The 17967-nt window shown below is 39.2% G+C and overlaps 1 protein-coding gene across 6 annotated transcripts; it reads right to left on the reverse strand.

The window, feature by feature from the left end:
- Positions 1-79: 79 nt before the first annotated feature.
- Positions 80-7737, reverse strand: LOC115748805. Of its 6 annotated transcripts, XM_030685436.2 has the most exons (6): positions 7409-7737; positions 5180-7182; positions 4835-5070; positions 4032-4143; positions 2679-2755; positions 80-647 (listed from the first exon to the last, which is right to left on the reverse strand). In XM_030685436.2, exon 2 carries the CDS (start codon positions 6751-6753, stop codon positions 5515-5517), a length of 1239 nt encoding a protein of 412 aa, XP_030541296.1. In that variant the 5' UTR covers positions 6754-7182; positions 7409-7737; the 3' UTR covers positions 80-647; positions 2679-2755; positions 4032-4143; positions 4835-5070; positions 5180-5514. The 6 variants fall into 6 exon arrangements, with proteins under 6 accessions (XP_030541296.1, XP_048133070.1, XP_048133069.1 ...); XM_048277113.1 differs by lacking the exon at positions 4835-5070; XM_048277112.1 differs by lacking the exon at positions 2679-2755.
- Positions 7738-17967: the final 10230 nt, after the last annotated feature.

Below are 17967 nucleotides of genomic sequence, written 5' to 3' on the forward strand. Positions count from 1 at the left end.
TGCTTGCTGAGACCAGAGTCAACATTCAGGATTACAAGACATTATACTTGGACAAACTCCGCGGCTACACCAGCCCACATAAATACAAAAGTTACTCTCTTATTGGCAGCATGACAATTTAATAATCTACATCAGCAAGGATCACCAAGGAGAGCTGCGCATTTGGATATCTGCCTCGTTCAGTTACTTGATACAAAAGGCCCCTCCCTAAGTAGGGAAAAATAACAAGATATGACATTTCGTAGATTATCTATATTGGATACAGAGCATGTGTTCTGTCTCTATAAACTGTACATTTATATCGGGAGTGGCTCAAGCAGAACAAAAAGAATTAAATTAAGCACTACATAAGTGCAACAGTCGAGCAAGATATCAACCGAAGTAAATAGGCTAGGTGAATGGAAGAGCCAAAACATCAAGGCATTCAAAATTTTAGCTGAAGCCCATCTGCATGTTTACCTCGACCACCTAGCCGCTGATTCGGTGACTCCTGTTTGGTATTACAGTGCGACCGCGAAAACATGAGATCTCATCTGTATGCATGTGCATTTCTCTGTAACCTGACTTTTTTATTATCAGGAGAGTAATCGCAACTTGGGTACCTGAGTCAGCCAAGGATCTAGCCCAAATTTTCTATCCTTCTCTTTCTGCCAAAATAGTAAAGATCACATCATCAATGTTGCTCATAGAAGAAAGACAACTAAAAACTTTCAACTAAGAAGTTAGGGCTGTAGAACCCTCCAGTCAAGAAGCATCTTTAGCAACCATATTAGGCATAATTAGTACATTGGTATTGCATCTGAATGACACAATTAACACCAAATCCGTTGGATAATAGAGAATTTTCATGTGTAGCACCAATTCTATTTATTCCTTTTCGGTGGACACACTAGCAAATCCAACAACACACTAGGACAACATCCAAGATGATTACTTGAGAGATTAAGGAAAGTACACAAGCACTTCAACTTCTGTGGACTAGTCTAATCAAACGTTTGAATTGAGAATTAATATGCTTAAATAGCATGTGAAGATCTAAAAGTATCCATATTAAGGACAAAACACATAATCTGCCTAGCCTGAGGAAACTGGAAATAGAGTGTCCTTAATCAACAGCTCATACAATACCCAATTTCCAGTATGTTGGGGTTCAACATCAGAATCCTTAAAACACTATTAAGACTGATGTTCCACTGTGGGTGTTAGCATAAGTTATTCAAGCTCAAAAAATATATATGCTTTTATTCAACTTCCATAATCACTCCCTTCATTATGTTCGGTGGATTCCTTTGCGAAGCATGTAGATAAGCTTTTCTTTTTCATGAGGCGGAATGCTGGACTACTAATATCTATCCTCACACTAACCCATGTATATACTTCATGAGGCATCTGTATCTAAGAGAAGCAGCTGTCACAAACTGATTTGTGCCCCTCAACTTATCATTATATACCGGCATTCGAGCCTCCACCCTTATCACTTAATCTTGCAATTTTCTTTCTTTTCCCCTTGACCATGTAACTTTAAAAATATTTTTCACGGCAAACTATACAGCTTAAGTGAATGATTAATTAAAGGAACATTTCATTTGAAAAGTCAAGCGTGTAAATTTCTAAAAGGTCTCTCCTTGAGAAATGCCCGAGCCACAGCTTCCAATATATTTCATTATTTGAACCTGGGAGGAAAATAAGTCCTATCTCAATGCTCATGCAGTTTAAGAAACCATGTCCATTCAAAACCCACAAAATGAAAATCAGAAACCATGTCCACTGAAGAAACTATAGGCAAAGACACTGAACTCCAATTGTCAAAAATGAATATATCGCATGCATATGCAGATTACAGAAAATAATTGTCATTCCCGTAAATAATGTGGATATGATACTTGTCAAATCCCTTGCCAAATTGGGTAGATAACGGGATCAATCAATTCTGTGCATCAAACGACCATTGGTGACAGGTCTCACTTAAGGAACTGAGCCAGCAAAACATGCCATTGTGAATCTATTATAGCACATTGCAATAACTACACTCCATCATTCGTTCTCAAATCTGACACAAAGAATAGACAAAACCTACCCGTTCACACAGAACTATAATTTCAGAGACTATGTTCCTATTAAGGGACAATATCTATTGTGCTTCATCTACACTGAAGACGCATTTTGGGAGAAGATGAGATCCAAAATAGTCTACTTAAGGATAGGGAAATTTCACAAAACCAACCATCGCCGGTCAGAGGCTATCCTCAACCGACCATATTCCATTGCCCAGCAGGAAAAAAACCTGTCCATACTTCACATCTAATGAAGCACAGCACGTGAATTGATCAGTTTATCCTTCCTCACATTCGCCATTCCCTAACTCATTGTAAAAAATATGGCAATGTAATTCAGGGTTTCTTCATCGGTAATGGAACAGCTTTCCAGTTAGGCCAAGTGGATGAGTGTAATCTTTTCATGGATGGGTAGGCTTTCTGTAGTTTATATATGTCTATATTCCATGCATACCATCGACATATGTTACGTTTGCAACATATACACAGATGTCTATGTTTATATTAGGTTTGTAGGTCATTGCCAAAGAACCAGAAAATTAAGCATGCAACTCTAGTGAGAGACAGTCAGAAATTGTATGTTCTCCAATGTAAGCAAATTTAGACCAAAGTAGTCAAAATTACCTTTTCTACTAAAAGTGCTCTGGTGCTTGCTAAATAGTTATCTTTTATAGAGCCATAGAATTTCATTATTTTGGAAACTACAACAAATATTCATAGGAAATGTTGTTAGATTTATAGAATTGTATAAAAAGCATGTATGCCATAAAAGTAATTGATTTTTAGACTGGAATAATTTAACACTAAACTCAATGAACAATTCCACCACACCATGGTAAAAACCACCGTTAGAAAGTCCAATCCAAAAGCTTAAGCCGATAAGTGGAGGGAGACCACATGAATACAAAGAGCATACGGGACCAATTTACAACCGATGTGGGACAACAACAATAACAACTTCAACACCCCTCTCACGTGCAAGCCAGATTACTAGCGGCACGTGGAAATTGATTAATGAGGGGTGGGCCCACGTACACGGAAAGGAAAAACACTAGCTCTGATACCATGTTAAAAAGTATAACCCAAAAGCTTAAGCCGATAGATGAAGAGAGATTACATGAATATAAAGAGCATACATGACCCATTCACCACAAATGTGGGACAACAACTTCAACCACCACAAACAAATCATATTAAATATATAAATCTTAAATACCGACATGACAAATGATAAAACTCAAAATTGTGGACATAGGAATTCTTTATTGGCAATTTTCTTCAAAGTCAATGGTTTATATCATGATTTTGGATTGTTCTCTCAAACTAATAACTTGCATTAGGAGTTAATGGGGAGTTGATTGTGTCTATCAAAGAAGAAAGAAATGTAAAACATGAGGTTGAATTGTCCCTCGTCGACTAGCTAGTGAATTTTGTCAACTTGCATGGCTTTATAAAGCGAGGCTACTTCCATCCTTGCTCATAATTTTCCACCAGGCTGTTCCCACATTGACTACTAGTTAAGGTTGTGAGCATCAATGGCTTTTATAAAGCATCATTTAGTGTTGAAAAAGCTCTTCTTAAACAATGATTATAGGTCAGCGCGCTCTAATATTGAGATGGCTTGAGCATCCTTTTTGGGCTTTCTTAGGAGGCCATTAGAGATGAAAGTAACTGGAAAAATGAGAACAACTCAGCACGAGTCAACATACATTTTTCACTAGTGCAGTAATTTGACTCATGATCCTATTGCTGAGTTCACTCTGATTCCATTTGTAGTATGACCCGACAAGGATTGACAGTTTTGACGTGTGATATCATACAACTTCATGAAAGCTTCGACTACATTTATTAGCTTTTAGATTCAGGATCTGATAAAGACAGGCAATGCATTCAGTGTACCAAAAGCCAGGGTTAGATGGTCTTAAATTAAACAATTATTAATAGAGATCTCTTGACTTCAATAAAATCTAAATGTACCTATTTTAAACAATTGATTGGAGAGATGATAGTAAATGCTCCCAAATGGGAAGATGTTTGCTCAGTTTTGACGTAACATCAGGAGCATCTTTTCCAGCATGCATCCTTCTCCCTGATATAAAAGAAGGCACCCGGGGTTAGCTACAACTCTTACATACTGAAATAGAACTAGAGAATCTCAAGGAAGACAGGGAAATAGAAGCAGCTATAGACTCCAGGCGACTTAATTCGTTTCAACATGACATTTCTGCGTCAAGACTGCATAACTTTAAGAGTTAAAAAGTAGCTCGCACGAATTATACCAAGAAAAGCATCTGGGAGAACGGAAAAAGAAATCGATTTCTAACTATGAAATTTGAATCCTTCGTGCAAAGCCCATGAATCCATGATAAAAAGACAACATCCTTAAGGAAATATAAATGATTGACCATGGATTCATTGCTATTGGATGTTCTCACCAAGGCAACTGAACATAAAATCTTCTCACTATATGAGATCTTCATATTCAACTGACGTTCAGGAATTGGTAAGAGTCTTTAACTAATTCTCGGATGATCAGAAATTGCATTTACACATACACATTTCACAGTAGTAAGCAGTGTCAAGGATGTCGCCTTGGTGTGCAAAATCTTCGTGAGAAAGGGTGACTGAATGTTGATACAGCTGAACCAAAGTTTTTTGGAGAAGCTGCTCTCTTTCATTGATTATGCACTCAATACAGCTCGAAAGCCGTCACTAATTTTTCAACAGTTTCAATTAAATGACGAAGATGTTTCAAAGGCCCAGCCAGACTGAAGATTCACCTGAATGATTGTTTTCTAGTCAAAGCACGTATTCGATCTCCTCATGAAATCACTGCTTTAACCCCTTCACTTTTGCACATTCAGGATACTGATAGAGCAGTTGCTTTTCAAATGAATACTGCCAGACGAATGGCAACCCCTAGATGATACATTCTCCATCTGTGCAAAGTATTTAAATAATCTGGAGTCTCCAACCCTTGGTCTATCCAGGTTATCTTCACAATGATCTAAATCCTCTGATATGATGCGAAATGTCAATAAACAATAGATTAAAGTTGATCAACTATTTGACAGTCTGCAAAAGTAAACATTAGGAACTGTGAAATTCTACTGCACAGGTTTTACCTTTGAAAATCAATCCAAGAAAAACCTCGAACATCCTTGAATTCATTCTCATGAACAATGCGTTGTGGGAGAGCAGAAGCTCTGCACTGACTAAGCAAGCGAGTAAACCACAACGCAAAACGACAGAGCAATTAACAAAGGGATCTTCAATGAAGCACCTCTGTCACTTAATTCTGACTTCTCTCATTCGCTGCAGCAGGCAAATGCAGATTGAAACATGGGCACGTACTTGATAAGAGTAAGGGCAAGGGATCGGAACACAGCCACTTTTCTGAAGACTTCTATTAGTGCAATGGACTGTCTAAGAAGAATATATCAACAAAGAGCATCTCATCTCATCCCTCATATGAATGCATGGAAATTTTTTCAAGCAGCAATGGCCAGTCTTCTCCAAGTTGCTGTGGTTTTAACTCCATTGCAGCCTTGAAATCAAGCAAGGATATAGAGCATGGCAAACTCTCTTCCTGCATGCCTCCTACTACAGAGCTACTACCTTGTGTAGCCAAGTGATTTTTCAACGGGGACATGCCAATGCTGACCCTTCCTGGTACCTGCATCTTCTGAAGAGGATGCCCTTTTGGAACATTTACAGACCTTGCTCCAACCAACTCAACGCAAGACCTGATCAACTGCTTCAAGTATACATCTAAAGAACTGTTCAAGATATTCGCACAATCTTGTGAGACCCCTCCAATTCCCTGACCTGCTGCAATCTGCTCCATTCGTTTCTTCAGTGTTTCTGAGTCAAACAGCCGACCATAGTCATAACAGCTAACATAATCACCATTGCTTCCTACAGGAAAACTTCTGGTGCCGCCACCTATACTGGGAGAGCAGAATGGGATCCCAAGGGGTGCAACCAGAGGATTCCTTGCAGAATCTAAGATGTGAGCCTGCTCCATATCTTCCCTCTCTTCAAGAACAGGAACAAGTGTCTGATCTTTGCCATGCACCCTATATTTACTAATTGCTTGCTGAATTGATCCTTCCTTTTCATCCTCAGGAGGCCGAGTAACTGACCGGATATGCTGCAATGGTCTCTGGTAATTTCGCGGAGTCAACTCACCATTCTCCCTGATAACCTTCCTACCACTCTCTTCAATACTGGCAGAATGAGACAAGCAATCCACTTTGCCATTTGGTCCCAAAGGACTCAGCCGATCCTTGAATTTGCGATCACGGATTCCAGACCTCACCTTTCTAGGGGACAGAGGAAGGACACCATTAGACCACACTGAAACATTTGGATTTTGATTCGGGATGACTGACAAACTTTGCTCATGTCCATCTTCTCTCCTAAGTGAACTTTGTGGATCCTGAGAAACGGATGGAGGTGGAATTTTGGCTTGGAATGCGTTCTTCAGTATTGACCGTACCAACTGATTGTGAAGTGAAAGATTCTCTCTCCCAAGCACCCGACAGCATAGCTTGTCAAACTCAACCTTGTTCAGCTTCTGGCTCAAAAACCGATCCAAATAATAAAAGTACAGTTTTGACCTCTCTCCTCCTAACCTCTTGACTATTTGAGTTTTCAGGTCAACTAGATCAATTCTCGAGCTCTGCTGCAGTTGCATTTCTTCAAAATGGAATTATCAAAGAAGCACTTTCGAATAAATGCAGCACCCAACCAAAGTCAAAATCAAAGCTCTCCCCACCTCCCAGAAGCCCAAAATTCTCTCATCTGAAGATCACTCATTGCAAGAACAGCCGACTGGAAATTTTCTGGGAAACAGGGGCGCTCAAAGACACTCCAATACATGTCATGATCCAGAATTCCCAATAGCAAACTCACAAGTAATATTTAAGTTTCCAAGGAACACAGAATCGACCAACCGGGGAGCAACACAGAGGAAAAGCAAGTCTCATATCTTCAACAAAGACAGAAAAACCACGAGGGCAAAGCAGGTTTCAGCACATTCAGCCACTTCAAATCAAGCCACGCCACCCAACCGCAAGAATCAGAAACCCTAAATTTTGAATCATCCAATGGCGGTGCTTCGTCTCTGCTACAGAAAACATCAAATTAAGTTACTCGCCCGTGCCACAGAGCACCCATTGTCACACATCACTCAGAAGCTACTTACTTCGAAACCTTTGAATCTAAGTCCAACGGAAGAGATCGGAAAGCTACAAAATTTCAAGCAAGAAACAGAGCAAAGCTACGAAGGAAAGAATCCAATCGCACAGAGCAAGCACAATGGAGGACGAGAGCGAAGAAGAAGAGCGTACACGTAAAAGGGTGCCCGGAGATTGATTCGAAAGTTCGACCCGCGAAGCCGCCGAGGATTTGAAGAGGGTGTCCGACGGGGAGCAATGACGGAGTCGAATCTTGCGCAGCCTCGGAAACCCAGCTGTCGATGTTCGCTTCGGACCGGAGTTTCGTCGTCGGGAGGACAAATTGTTGGCGAACTCGTGTCGAGAGGCTTTGATCTGCGGAGCTCCTCAGTAGATTGCGTCCCTCGATCGCTGCTAATCCTACGCTCCCCTGTCTCTCTCTCTCTCTCTCTCTCTCTCTCTCTTCGTTCTTGGTCGCTCTCCTATGCTTACTCACTTCTTCTTCTTTTTTCTTTTTTTCTTTTTTAAATAATAATGCGGAAGTTCGATTTTGCGCCGAATTTTTTTACCCCAATTTCACAATTGCCTCCATGTTTCCTTCTTTTTTATCTCCTAAAGTTTGCTCTAATGTGCCGGACGGAGGGAACGGGATTGGTCAAAGTTTGGGGAATTTTTTCCCTCATGGATTGAGTTCTTGGCTGTCGATTAAAAGAGAAAGAAAAATCGGGGAAAATTCCCAAAAAAGAAGCCCTAAAATAATTACCCGATTTGAAAAGTACCGCCTCACGGCGGCCGGCCCTATCTCAATTGAACTTACCCTGGATGACTTCAAATTGAGTGACCCCGAGCTCATCACCGACGAGCACGTCCAAGTTGCACATGCAATTTCATGGCCTGCATGACATCGATTTTGATTTTCTGATTTTGTTCTCCGAAACAAAAAAGGATGAGAAACATATTTGGCAACGTAAATAATTTTGATTTTCATTCTGTTCCCGAGAACAGTTTTGAATCAAAAATAAGAATTAAAAAAAAATTGATTTTGAAAAAAAGAATCACTTTTTTGAAATATAATATATATATATATATATATATATATATATATATATTACGTTTTAAAAGCATGAATTGAACAGGCTAAAAACACATATAATTAACATCCCAATTTTTTGACCAAAAAAAAAAAAAACACAATCCCTATTTAAGTTTTATACTATAATTGATCTATTCATTGTAGCCACATTGAACAACAGATCATTGTACCATACTAAAATTACTTATGAGCGCCTAAAATTAATTTGGACAAGTGAGAACTAAAATATAACTAACTAAACTAATTTGAAATCAAACACTAATCCAATATAGTCTCTCCTTTTTTAAGCTTAAAATGACTCGTTATGATAGGAAAATTAAATAAAATAGCGTGCAAAAATGTTATATACAATATGTAATATGTTACATAAGAGAATCAATATGAACTAATACTTAATTAATTCGAAATGTATGATAAAATTTCACAAAATAACTGCGTAATTATTTGACTTAAATGACAAAAATTAGGAAAAGAAATTGTTCCCAGGAATAGAAATTTCGTGCGGTTACCAAACAAGTTTTTGTTTCGAGAACAAAATTCAGAAATTTTGTGCGCTTATCAAACATGTTATAATTCTTCAAAATTCATACGGAGAACATAATAAAAAAATCAATTCTAATCAAAATCACTTTTTTAGATCATAATTATTGTCATGTAGGCCCTTAGTACCTGTAATACTTCCTTCGGGGTTTTTGCCTTCGATGATGGAAGATTGGGGGAGGCATGGAAGGAGGATGGACCGACGCGACGCGACTCGACGAGGCGCTATTATTAGCGAGAAGAATGTTGTAAGTTCGATTTTCTATTTAGAGAGTTTGATGCGAGCGCCAATATGTGCTCATTTTAATCCATGAGTGTGCTAATTGCGGCTCCTTCACGCGGATTAAGTCTCCTTCATCGGTGATGATCACTCTCGTTGAGCCTGTGATATGTCTATGATGTAACGACCCCGAAGCCAAGATTCAGTGTGAATGAATCTTGACAGAAGATCTAAGACTTTTAATTAAAGCTTTTGAAGATATAGGCAACAATTAAAAGGTTAATAACTATTTTTTCAATGCACCTTGCAATCTCAATTAACCAGAAAATTACTAAAAAAAAGTCCTAAAACTAATGTACTCGTCAAATCAGTCATAAACCTTTACTTTTGATCGGTTTATTTATAAACATTTCAATTATTTACCAATTTAGTCAAAAAAATTTCAGTTATTTCAAGTTAATCCTAATATTTCTAATGGTTAGCGAATTTAGTATTCCAACTGATTTTGGCCGAAAATCGTTGAAGTGACAATCTAGTCAATGGCCACCTACGAGGGCCTCAATGTCCTTGCCGACCCTAGACGATGGAGAGAAAAGGGAAAAAAAATTAAAAAGAAAAATGTTAAAAAAATTTAAAAAAAATGTTGTAAAAACTACATACATCAGTATCGACCGTGTCACATAGGGCGATCGATGCCGACTAGTCCTCCACATCATCGTTATATATATATATATATATATATATATATATATATATATATATATATATATATATATATAATAGCCGAAAGGATTAAGTTTGCTAATTGTCAAAAGGCTTAAGACTGGATTAGCAAATAGTCTAAATGTCTAGTGTTAAATTGACGCAATTGAAATATTTATGGCTAAATTGGCAAATCGTCAAAAGAATATGTGTAGCCGAGTTAATAGATCAAATCGACACAATTTGAAAAATTCGGGGCTAAATTCGTTAATCCCACAAACGATTGACAAAGCATGTATAAACTCAAAAAAGGGCAACACATCAATTGTAAAAATTTATGGAACCATGACAACTGCTCTAAAAGCTTAAACCGATAGAGGAATTTGTGGTTTAATATTCATTAGGGAGGCAAATAGAGACCTGGAAAAATTTGAACTCGGGACCTCCCGCTCTAATACTATGTAAGAATTTATGGGATAACGATCAATTGCTCTAAAAGCTTAAATTGATAGAAGAATGCGTGATTTAATATTTATATATTCCAACATCAATCCAATCACTACATATACACATGAAGCAAAAATTCACTATTGCATGGTCTCTTTTGCATTCGATAAAATCAGGGAACGAATGCGTCAACAATGATATAATCTGATCCCCTTGGACAAAAATATCAACAATTGCATGGTCTTGCATTTTCAATCTACACTGCATTCATCTGCATTTGAAAATTAGGGACATTTTTCATTTTAAGAATTTCGTGGCTGCACCGAATATAAAACACGGGTGAGGTTATGAACGCGATAAAATCGGCCGGACATGCGATCCGACTTTGAATTTATGAATAATTCCCAGCTGAATACATAAGACATACTCGGCCAAATACAGAGCTCGAAAAATCCAGGGAAGGCAAGGCACGGAAAAGAGAGAAAATCGAGGGTAGAAGAGGCCGAGAAAGAGTTGACTTTTCAGTAAAAAGACAATAGGAAATAAGCATATGGGGGATTCTAGGCCAAAGAACAGGGCAGAACGGAGAAGACTTTTGGGCCAAAATAGAGGAGCGAACCTTGGTTGGTGTTTGTATTGCCGGCCGAAATCGTCGACAGGTGTCGTGTAGGTCCGGCCACCGTCGTCGGTGGTCGCAAGGTGAAACATCGGATGTTTTCTCTTCCATCTTTCGATTAGTTCACTCGCATGAGCTTATTGTCCGTTCGTAGTGGTTTGATCCAAGTGTTTATCCCCCAAAATGGGTCCGTAATCCCAAACCGAAGACATGGCACGATTCGCCGTGGAACGAGTTTTAACAGCTTTCGCGTTGAATTATTGTGGATGTTTTTATAACTCGTCATCGATCTTGATCTCTCTATTCATGACTTGTTTCGCCGTAGATGCTCAATAAAATTAATTTGCTTAAAAAGTTATTTGGGTTCGGTTCGGTTCGGTTCAATTCAGGCTTCCATTCGCACTTGCACGGGCACGTGCACAACCCGCGGTTGTATTTAAGCTTGGGAACGGGCTAGACGTCCACTCTCCAGACCATCCAGTCCACTTTTCGATTTGTGTGGGCTTCTCCGGGGCGGTCCCTTTGGCCCACAGTCGATTGCTTTCAGCCAAGGAATAGTGGGTGTCGAGCCCACTCGGGCCCGCCCACGGTGGCCTGTAATCGGTGTAGGATTGTCGAGGCCAGTTCTGGGGCCGTTTCAAGCTGGGGAATGGGCTGAAATTGTAGTTACACACTGCATCTGCAGAAGCTGCTCGTGGAGACAAGATTGAGCCTGCTCAAAGGTGTTGATTTCCCAGCAAAATGCAAGATGTTGTTCCCAAATTTGTCTGTAGATGCTCCGGTGACAATTGTGACCTTCCTCGCTCATCCGATACATAAGATCGAACCGAAGATATTTAGGATGGAATATGACTTGACCCTCATCTGAGAGACATATAGCAATAGGAAATGCATCCACATCTCCTCGACGATCTCGTGCATCCAATGGGTTGCATTGCAGCATAGGATAAGGGTGTTCTCAAAATGTAGTTACCTTCTCCGTAACCGAATTTCGTGAGTTGAAGTGCTTTATGATGCTTCAGTTTCGTGGATGGGCACGCGGCGGGACATGTGGCACTGCATTTTTTGAAGCGTCTTGAAGGATCAACATTGTTCTTTGTCAGTCAGTCATGTAGCAGACTTCGTGTTGCTTCATAACTTGCGTATTCTTATGATAATGTCGAATCGCTCTTCTCCAAGTAACCGAAAGAAGCTATCTTTCCGCTTTTGCACAAGAGAGTCGTTCGCACACCTAGCCAATCAAGAACAGATCGTCACAGAGCAAACCGCGTACTTACTACATAAGGAAGGTCTGGTAATTTGGGTTATCAGTATGCTCTTTGTACGTGTTGCTCCCTGTTGTCTGAATGATGCATTTAATTCCTTCTGCAATGCCAAATTCTCTCTTCTTATATTGTGAAGTGAAAATGAACTACATGCCCCTTGATTTGTCCCAAACCCGGGACCTCTCTATCGCTCAAGCTTTCCTGAAACTAACCTGATCTAGTCTTTGCTCTACTCATATAACTAATGATCCGGGAATTGGGAGAGAGTTCTCTGTGAAAGAAAGAAAATCTCGATCGGCATAGGCTGTGGCAATAGGGTGTTTACTGTTAAATGCTGATTAGAAAACTAACGTGCATAAATCAGACGCTGCGCTATGTTGAAGGCACTTCCACTAGGGAATGCTGATGGGATAACAGCTATTGAACTCAAAGGAGAGCGAACAATGTGGCCATTCCATTCCGTTAGCCAAGCCAGGGTAACGCCGAACTAGTTCCACGGCCAATTCTGTCAATGTCATGCCAACTGTTCTGAGGATAACAGCCCAAAGCATTGCACTAGAAGGGAAAGGTTCTCTCAAGAATCAGTAATCACTGTAGAATTTGGAGAATACGATGCGATGAATGAGCAGAATACCAGATTCACCTTCGAATGGACTTGGATCCACATCATCTCTTGTGGCTCGTAGCAAGTGTAAGATTCTCCTTCTGGCCGAATCGAGCTGCTCTGTGGAGTGTCAAGACATTGTCTCTGTCGCGCCTAAGAGGCAACTCTGCTCTTTTATTAACAAGCAATGTTGCGGCTTCGGCATTGCCGACTTTAACAGCTATGGCAAAAGCGGTCTGTTTCCTGCTGTGGCCAATGTCAGAATCTCCACGGACATCCTCCCGGTCAGTTTCTCCACAATGTAAATTAAGCTCTTACTCCGGACAGGCGACAGCGACATGAAGCGGTCTCTCATCTGTCTTTGCAATGCTTAATTGCATCAGGGCCATGCTCAAAACGTTTTTCCATGGCCTCACAAGCACCTCTCAGGACGGCTTTGCAGTGGCAAGTAACAGCTTGAATCTGTTTCAGTGTTCTCTCCTGCAGTCGCCATGAAAAACAAAAATGCATGTTCAGGTGCATCAGTCCAATTTGCATGCATTATAACGTTCTATATGTAAATGTCCCCTCTTTATTCATTTTCGGAAGTAATCAGCATTTTGTTAGCTTACCTATTGATTCTCCCTCAACAGTTGCCTTGGTCAGTCTATGAAGAATTGGAGGCCATCCTATTAAGAGGCCAATTAACCTTCAAGATACAAAGTTCAACCCGTGTTTCCTTCCAAGAACTGCTTCTCCTCCAGGACCTTAACACAGACATTGCATCCCAAGCTTCTGGACAATACAACATATGCGTACAACATGACGCCGTGTGACAAAGAAATCCACCATGGCACTAGCGAAAAGTCCACACATTGTGGACACAACTTCATTCAGAAATTGGAGTTTAAGGTTTGAATACTGACGAGAATGAGGCTGTCCTTGTAGGCATTAGAGGCTTCTTGAGGTGATCGTGAATACTATAGTTTCTTCCCTATCGTGTCGTATCTTATATCATTTCGTGCAGCTTCTTGCTGAATGCACACAAAACTACGTCACGGTAAGAGGAGATTTCAATATCTTAGGAATCTGTGTGGCCATAGGACTGCTCCGCCATAATTTTCCAGCAATCTGATAACTCTTTTGTTTGTCTTTTTTAGTATGTCTTTTGAACAATGAATTGTTCTGGCTTGTCAAAATAGTATTTATCCGGCAATCTGGAAATGCAAGCTCTTTATCTTACCTGAACAAGATCCGCTTTTGTTTCTTCTTTATGAGCAGGATCCACCTCATACAAAGCTGACGCTATTCTTTGGACAAAAGGTCACATTCTCCTTTCTTTTCCCTCTGACATGTACGGTGACGTTGTGTGGATTCAAATTGTACCAAAATCACAGATATCAGACGAAAATTTCACTTTCACAAAGCTGAATCCATCCAAACAAATTGTACAAAGATCGACTTCAACTTGCAATAGATAGAGGAGGACCTATTCAGTCACATAGTGATAGTAACAACTCAACGGAGAGGCAAGGCTCTAGTCCCTGTGAAATATCATCTGGGGGTTCAAAAAGAAATTTTGATTTCGTTCACTGTGAGTAGAGAAATTACTTTCCACATATTCTGTTCGCATATTATCATGCATGTGCGTCTATTAATGATCTTTTTTCGTTCTGTCGTAAATAGAAGTTCCTTAGACGATAGAAGAAGATCATGGACCGGGTAAAGTGCGAACCAACAGCCGAATGAGTTCCCGAAAACAAGAAAACCAATCATGAAAATGGGTATAGGCGAATGAAGGTCACTAAATTTTCATGATCAGACACTCATAACAAGACTTAACCCCTCCCCCCCAAATGAATAGGGTTGATGGTGTTGTAATTCTCAGCGAAATCTACGCATATTATCGTGCATGTGCGTCTATTAATGATCTTTTTTCGTTCCGTCATAAATAGAAGTTCCTTAGACGATAGAAGAAGATCATGGACCGGGTAAAGCGCGAACCAACAGCCGAATGAGTTCCCAAAAACAAGAAAACCAATCATGAAAATGGGTATAGGAGAATGAAGGTCACTTAACAGCAAGAAAATTTTCATGATCAGACACTCATAACAAGACTTAACACCCCCCAAATGAATAGGGTTGATGTTGCTGTAATTCTCAGCGAAAACTATGTCTCAGTCATTAATTTTGAAGGGGAAAAAGCAGTTCCTGATGGGGTCAAAAGCAACTGTAACAGATGGAGGATTCCTTGTTTGTTGCATGTTCTTGCTCGACTGAGACTGCTTTGAAGCCATGATTGAGGACTGCGTGCTCGACAGTGTCAGTGAGTCTGTTACTGGTTTTTGCTTGTCTGATCCTCTCTGTTGTAATGTTTATGCCAACATGTGAGTGGGCTTTGTTGGGGATATGGGCTTTTTTAAGGAGGCTTGTTGAAAATGGGTTGTTGTGAATTTAGAGTAGGAAGGCCCAACAAGATATGGGCTTTAATTGGTCTGGACTTAACCCACGTGGAACCCTTGTCGGTCCGAGATCACAAATTCACTCGTATCCTGCAGATTTCGAACAATAACGACCATGCACATCACATGGTCGGTGGGTCTGTACACCCAAAAAAAAAAAAATCAAACTCTTCCAAGAATCCAGACAAACAAGTCCTAATTTCAACTAGATCTTGGCAAATTCCAGTAATCAATCGTAAGAATTATGTGACCCATATTATTATTATTATTATTATTATTATTGATGGTTTAATAATTAATTATATGCTAAATCTATTAATTTTGAAAAGGTGCAATTAACGTGCTTTCATAAAAAGCACCTCTTGAAAAGGCGTCTCTTGATAATGTTAAAAGGAGTCTGGTCCTCCCTTCATCCTTTACAACAAAACAGCTCTTATGACGTAGCTAAACGTCCCTTTTGTATTATATCCTCCATCACTAGATATGTTAAAGATAACATAGGGTTAAAGGAGAGAAACCATTCTTTGTTGTCTCTTGTTTTTTGCAACGGTCACTTGAAGATTTCGTTATGGAGAAATGTAAGTTTTCTTATTGTTCGTGAAAATCATGAAGATCATCGATTCTTGTGATAACGAGTTTCCGCATAAAGTTTACGTTAATCGCTTATAGTTGGTATCGGAGCGGGGTTCATGATCTCATGATTTTTCAACAATATGTATGTATGTTGTTTTTGTACTTATGAATCAAGGCTCAATGAATTTTTGCGGCTTTGATGAAATCATGGGGCTTAATGAATTCACGTTGGTGTTGCTATTTATGGATTAATTTTTTTTTTTTTTTTGGGTTTTTGAACGTTTTGCCATATCGGGCAATTTCGGGTCTTGAAAGCAAATGCCAAATTCCGACCACTCACCATCCAAAATTCGTACAGTAGGGTCGCACCATCATGTGCGACAAAAGTCGTCAATCAATTCGGAATAATGATGATCGCCAAAAGATGATTGAGTGGCGGAAAGTTTGGATTTTATGGTTTCTGTTCAAGAAGATTTCGCTCAATTCTAGCCAACTTCTTGGCCATTGTCGCGATTCCTTGGACCTGTGCGGTCATGACGATGAGATCTCCAAAACACCAATTAATTTGGTCAGAGGTGGGTTGTTGGGGAAGACCAGACGAAGAAAGAACACGACGAAATATGGCGGAGAAAAGACAAACAGGAGCGAAGGAGGGTTGCTCGCGCGAGCAAGAAAGGGCACGTGTGCCACATGCACCCGCAAGCCTTAGGCGCGTGTCCGGCACGCGCTTTTGCCTCTGACGTTCATCTTTTTCCTGTTTTGTCTTTTTGGTCAAAGTTACAGTTTTGCCCATGTTTTGTTTTTTGCGCAAGACTATAGTTTTGCCCCTATTTGGTCCTTTTACAAATAAAATTACATTTTTGCTAGTAAAGCCTAATTACATTTTCCCCCCATTTAGTTAATTTACAGTTTTGTCCCTAGGCATATATTTACCATTTTGCCCTTGGATGTTGAATTTACGATTTTGCCCTTGGACACGTGAATTTAATAAAGCTTGAGAAATTAATGGTTTGCTAGTCACTAAAGTGGTCGAACCTCAAGTTTATTCAGTTTTTGAAATTCATAGTGTTTTATTCAATTATCCATGATTAATTAATGCTATGATTGAAATTGATATGTTAGATATCTTTATTGATGTCATGGATATATTGACATTCATTTAGTAGAAGAACTTCAGGATTAATCCAAAGGTTAATAAATTTCTTATATTTCATGAACATAATGGTTGGTAATTCATATATCTTATTAGGTTTATTTGTATTTCCAAAGATAGCAAATCATTTTTAATAAGATTATTAGTAATTGCCAAATGAAAGTAATTAGCATGATTATGGTTAATGTATGAGTTTTTTCTTGCATACTTGAGTATATGTATCTGTTTCTCTTCATTTGCACGCTTTGTCTATCCTATTATTCAATGAAATGAATTCCATGATTGGAGTGAGCAAGTTCAGTTTCACTTAAGTATCCTATATCTAGATTTAGCACTTCATGTTGAGAAACCAACTACTGTTATTGATGAGAGTAGCGATGATGAAATATCTTTCTATAAAGCTTGGAAAGATCGAAAGGACTAAGCTTGATGTTCATGCGAATAACAATAACGAACAACTTAAAAACCTCTCTTCTCAAAATTGACATTGCTAACGAATTTATGAAATTTGTGAAAGAGCGTTCTCAAGTCGCTAACAAGTCACTTGCTGGTAATATAATTGTTCACGTACCATGCATGAGTGTGTATCATGGTGTGACTATTATCCCTTGTGATAGTCAAAGTGTTATACATCTTTCTAAAGATCGGATGTATCATGAGAGGACAAAGCACATTAGTGTGCAGTATCATTTTATTTAAAACATTCTTGTTGATGGCTATATCAAGGTCTTGATTATTGACACGTAAAACAATCTAGGCGATATGTTGACAAAGCCCTTGCATATTACCAAATCCAAGCATTGGGTTAATGTTTGCTATAGTTGAATTTAACTTTGGTGGGAGGAGAAGATTATTTGTTGCTTATGTCTATTTGAGGAATTCAACCTAAGGTGGAGATTGGTTGAGTATGTCTTGAATTCTTTAGGGCTTTGGCCATGGTTATGGCTTGAGAGTAGTATAAATATTATTTTTCTCAAGTTATTGGGATAAGAAGTAGAGACATAAAGAATCTTTAGTTTTTGAGCTACCATATCCTTGAATTTTTATATTGGATTTCACTTCTCCTCTCCCCGTAATTT

Source organism: Rhodamnia argentea, chromosome 4, assembly GCF_020921035.1.
Source record: "Rhodamnia argentea isolate NSW1041297 chromosome 4, ASM2092103v1, whole genome shotgun sequence".
NCBI classification, from domain to species: Eukaryota; Viridiplantae; Streptophyta; class Magnoliopsida; order Myrtales; family Myrtaceae; genus Rhodamnia; species Rhodamnia argentea.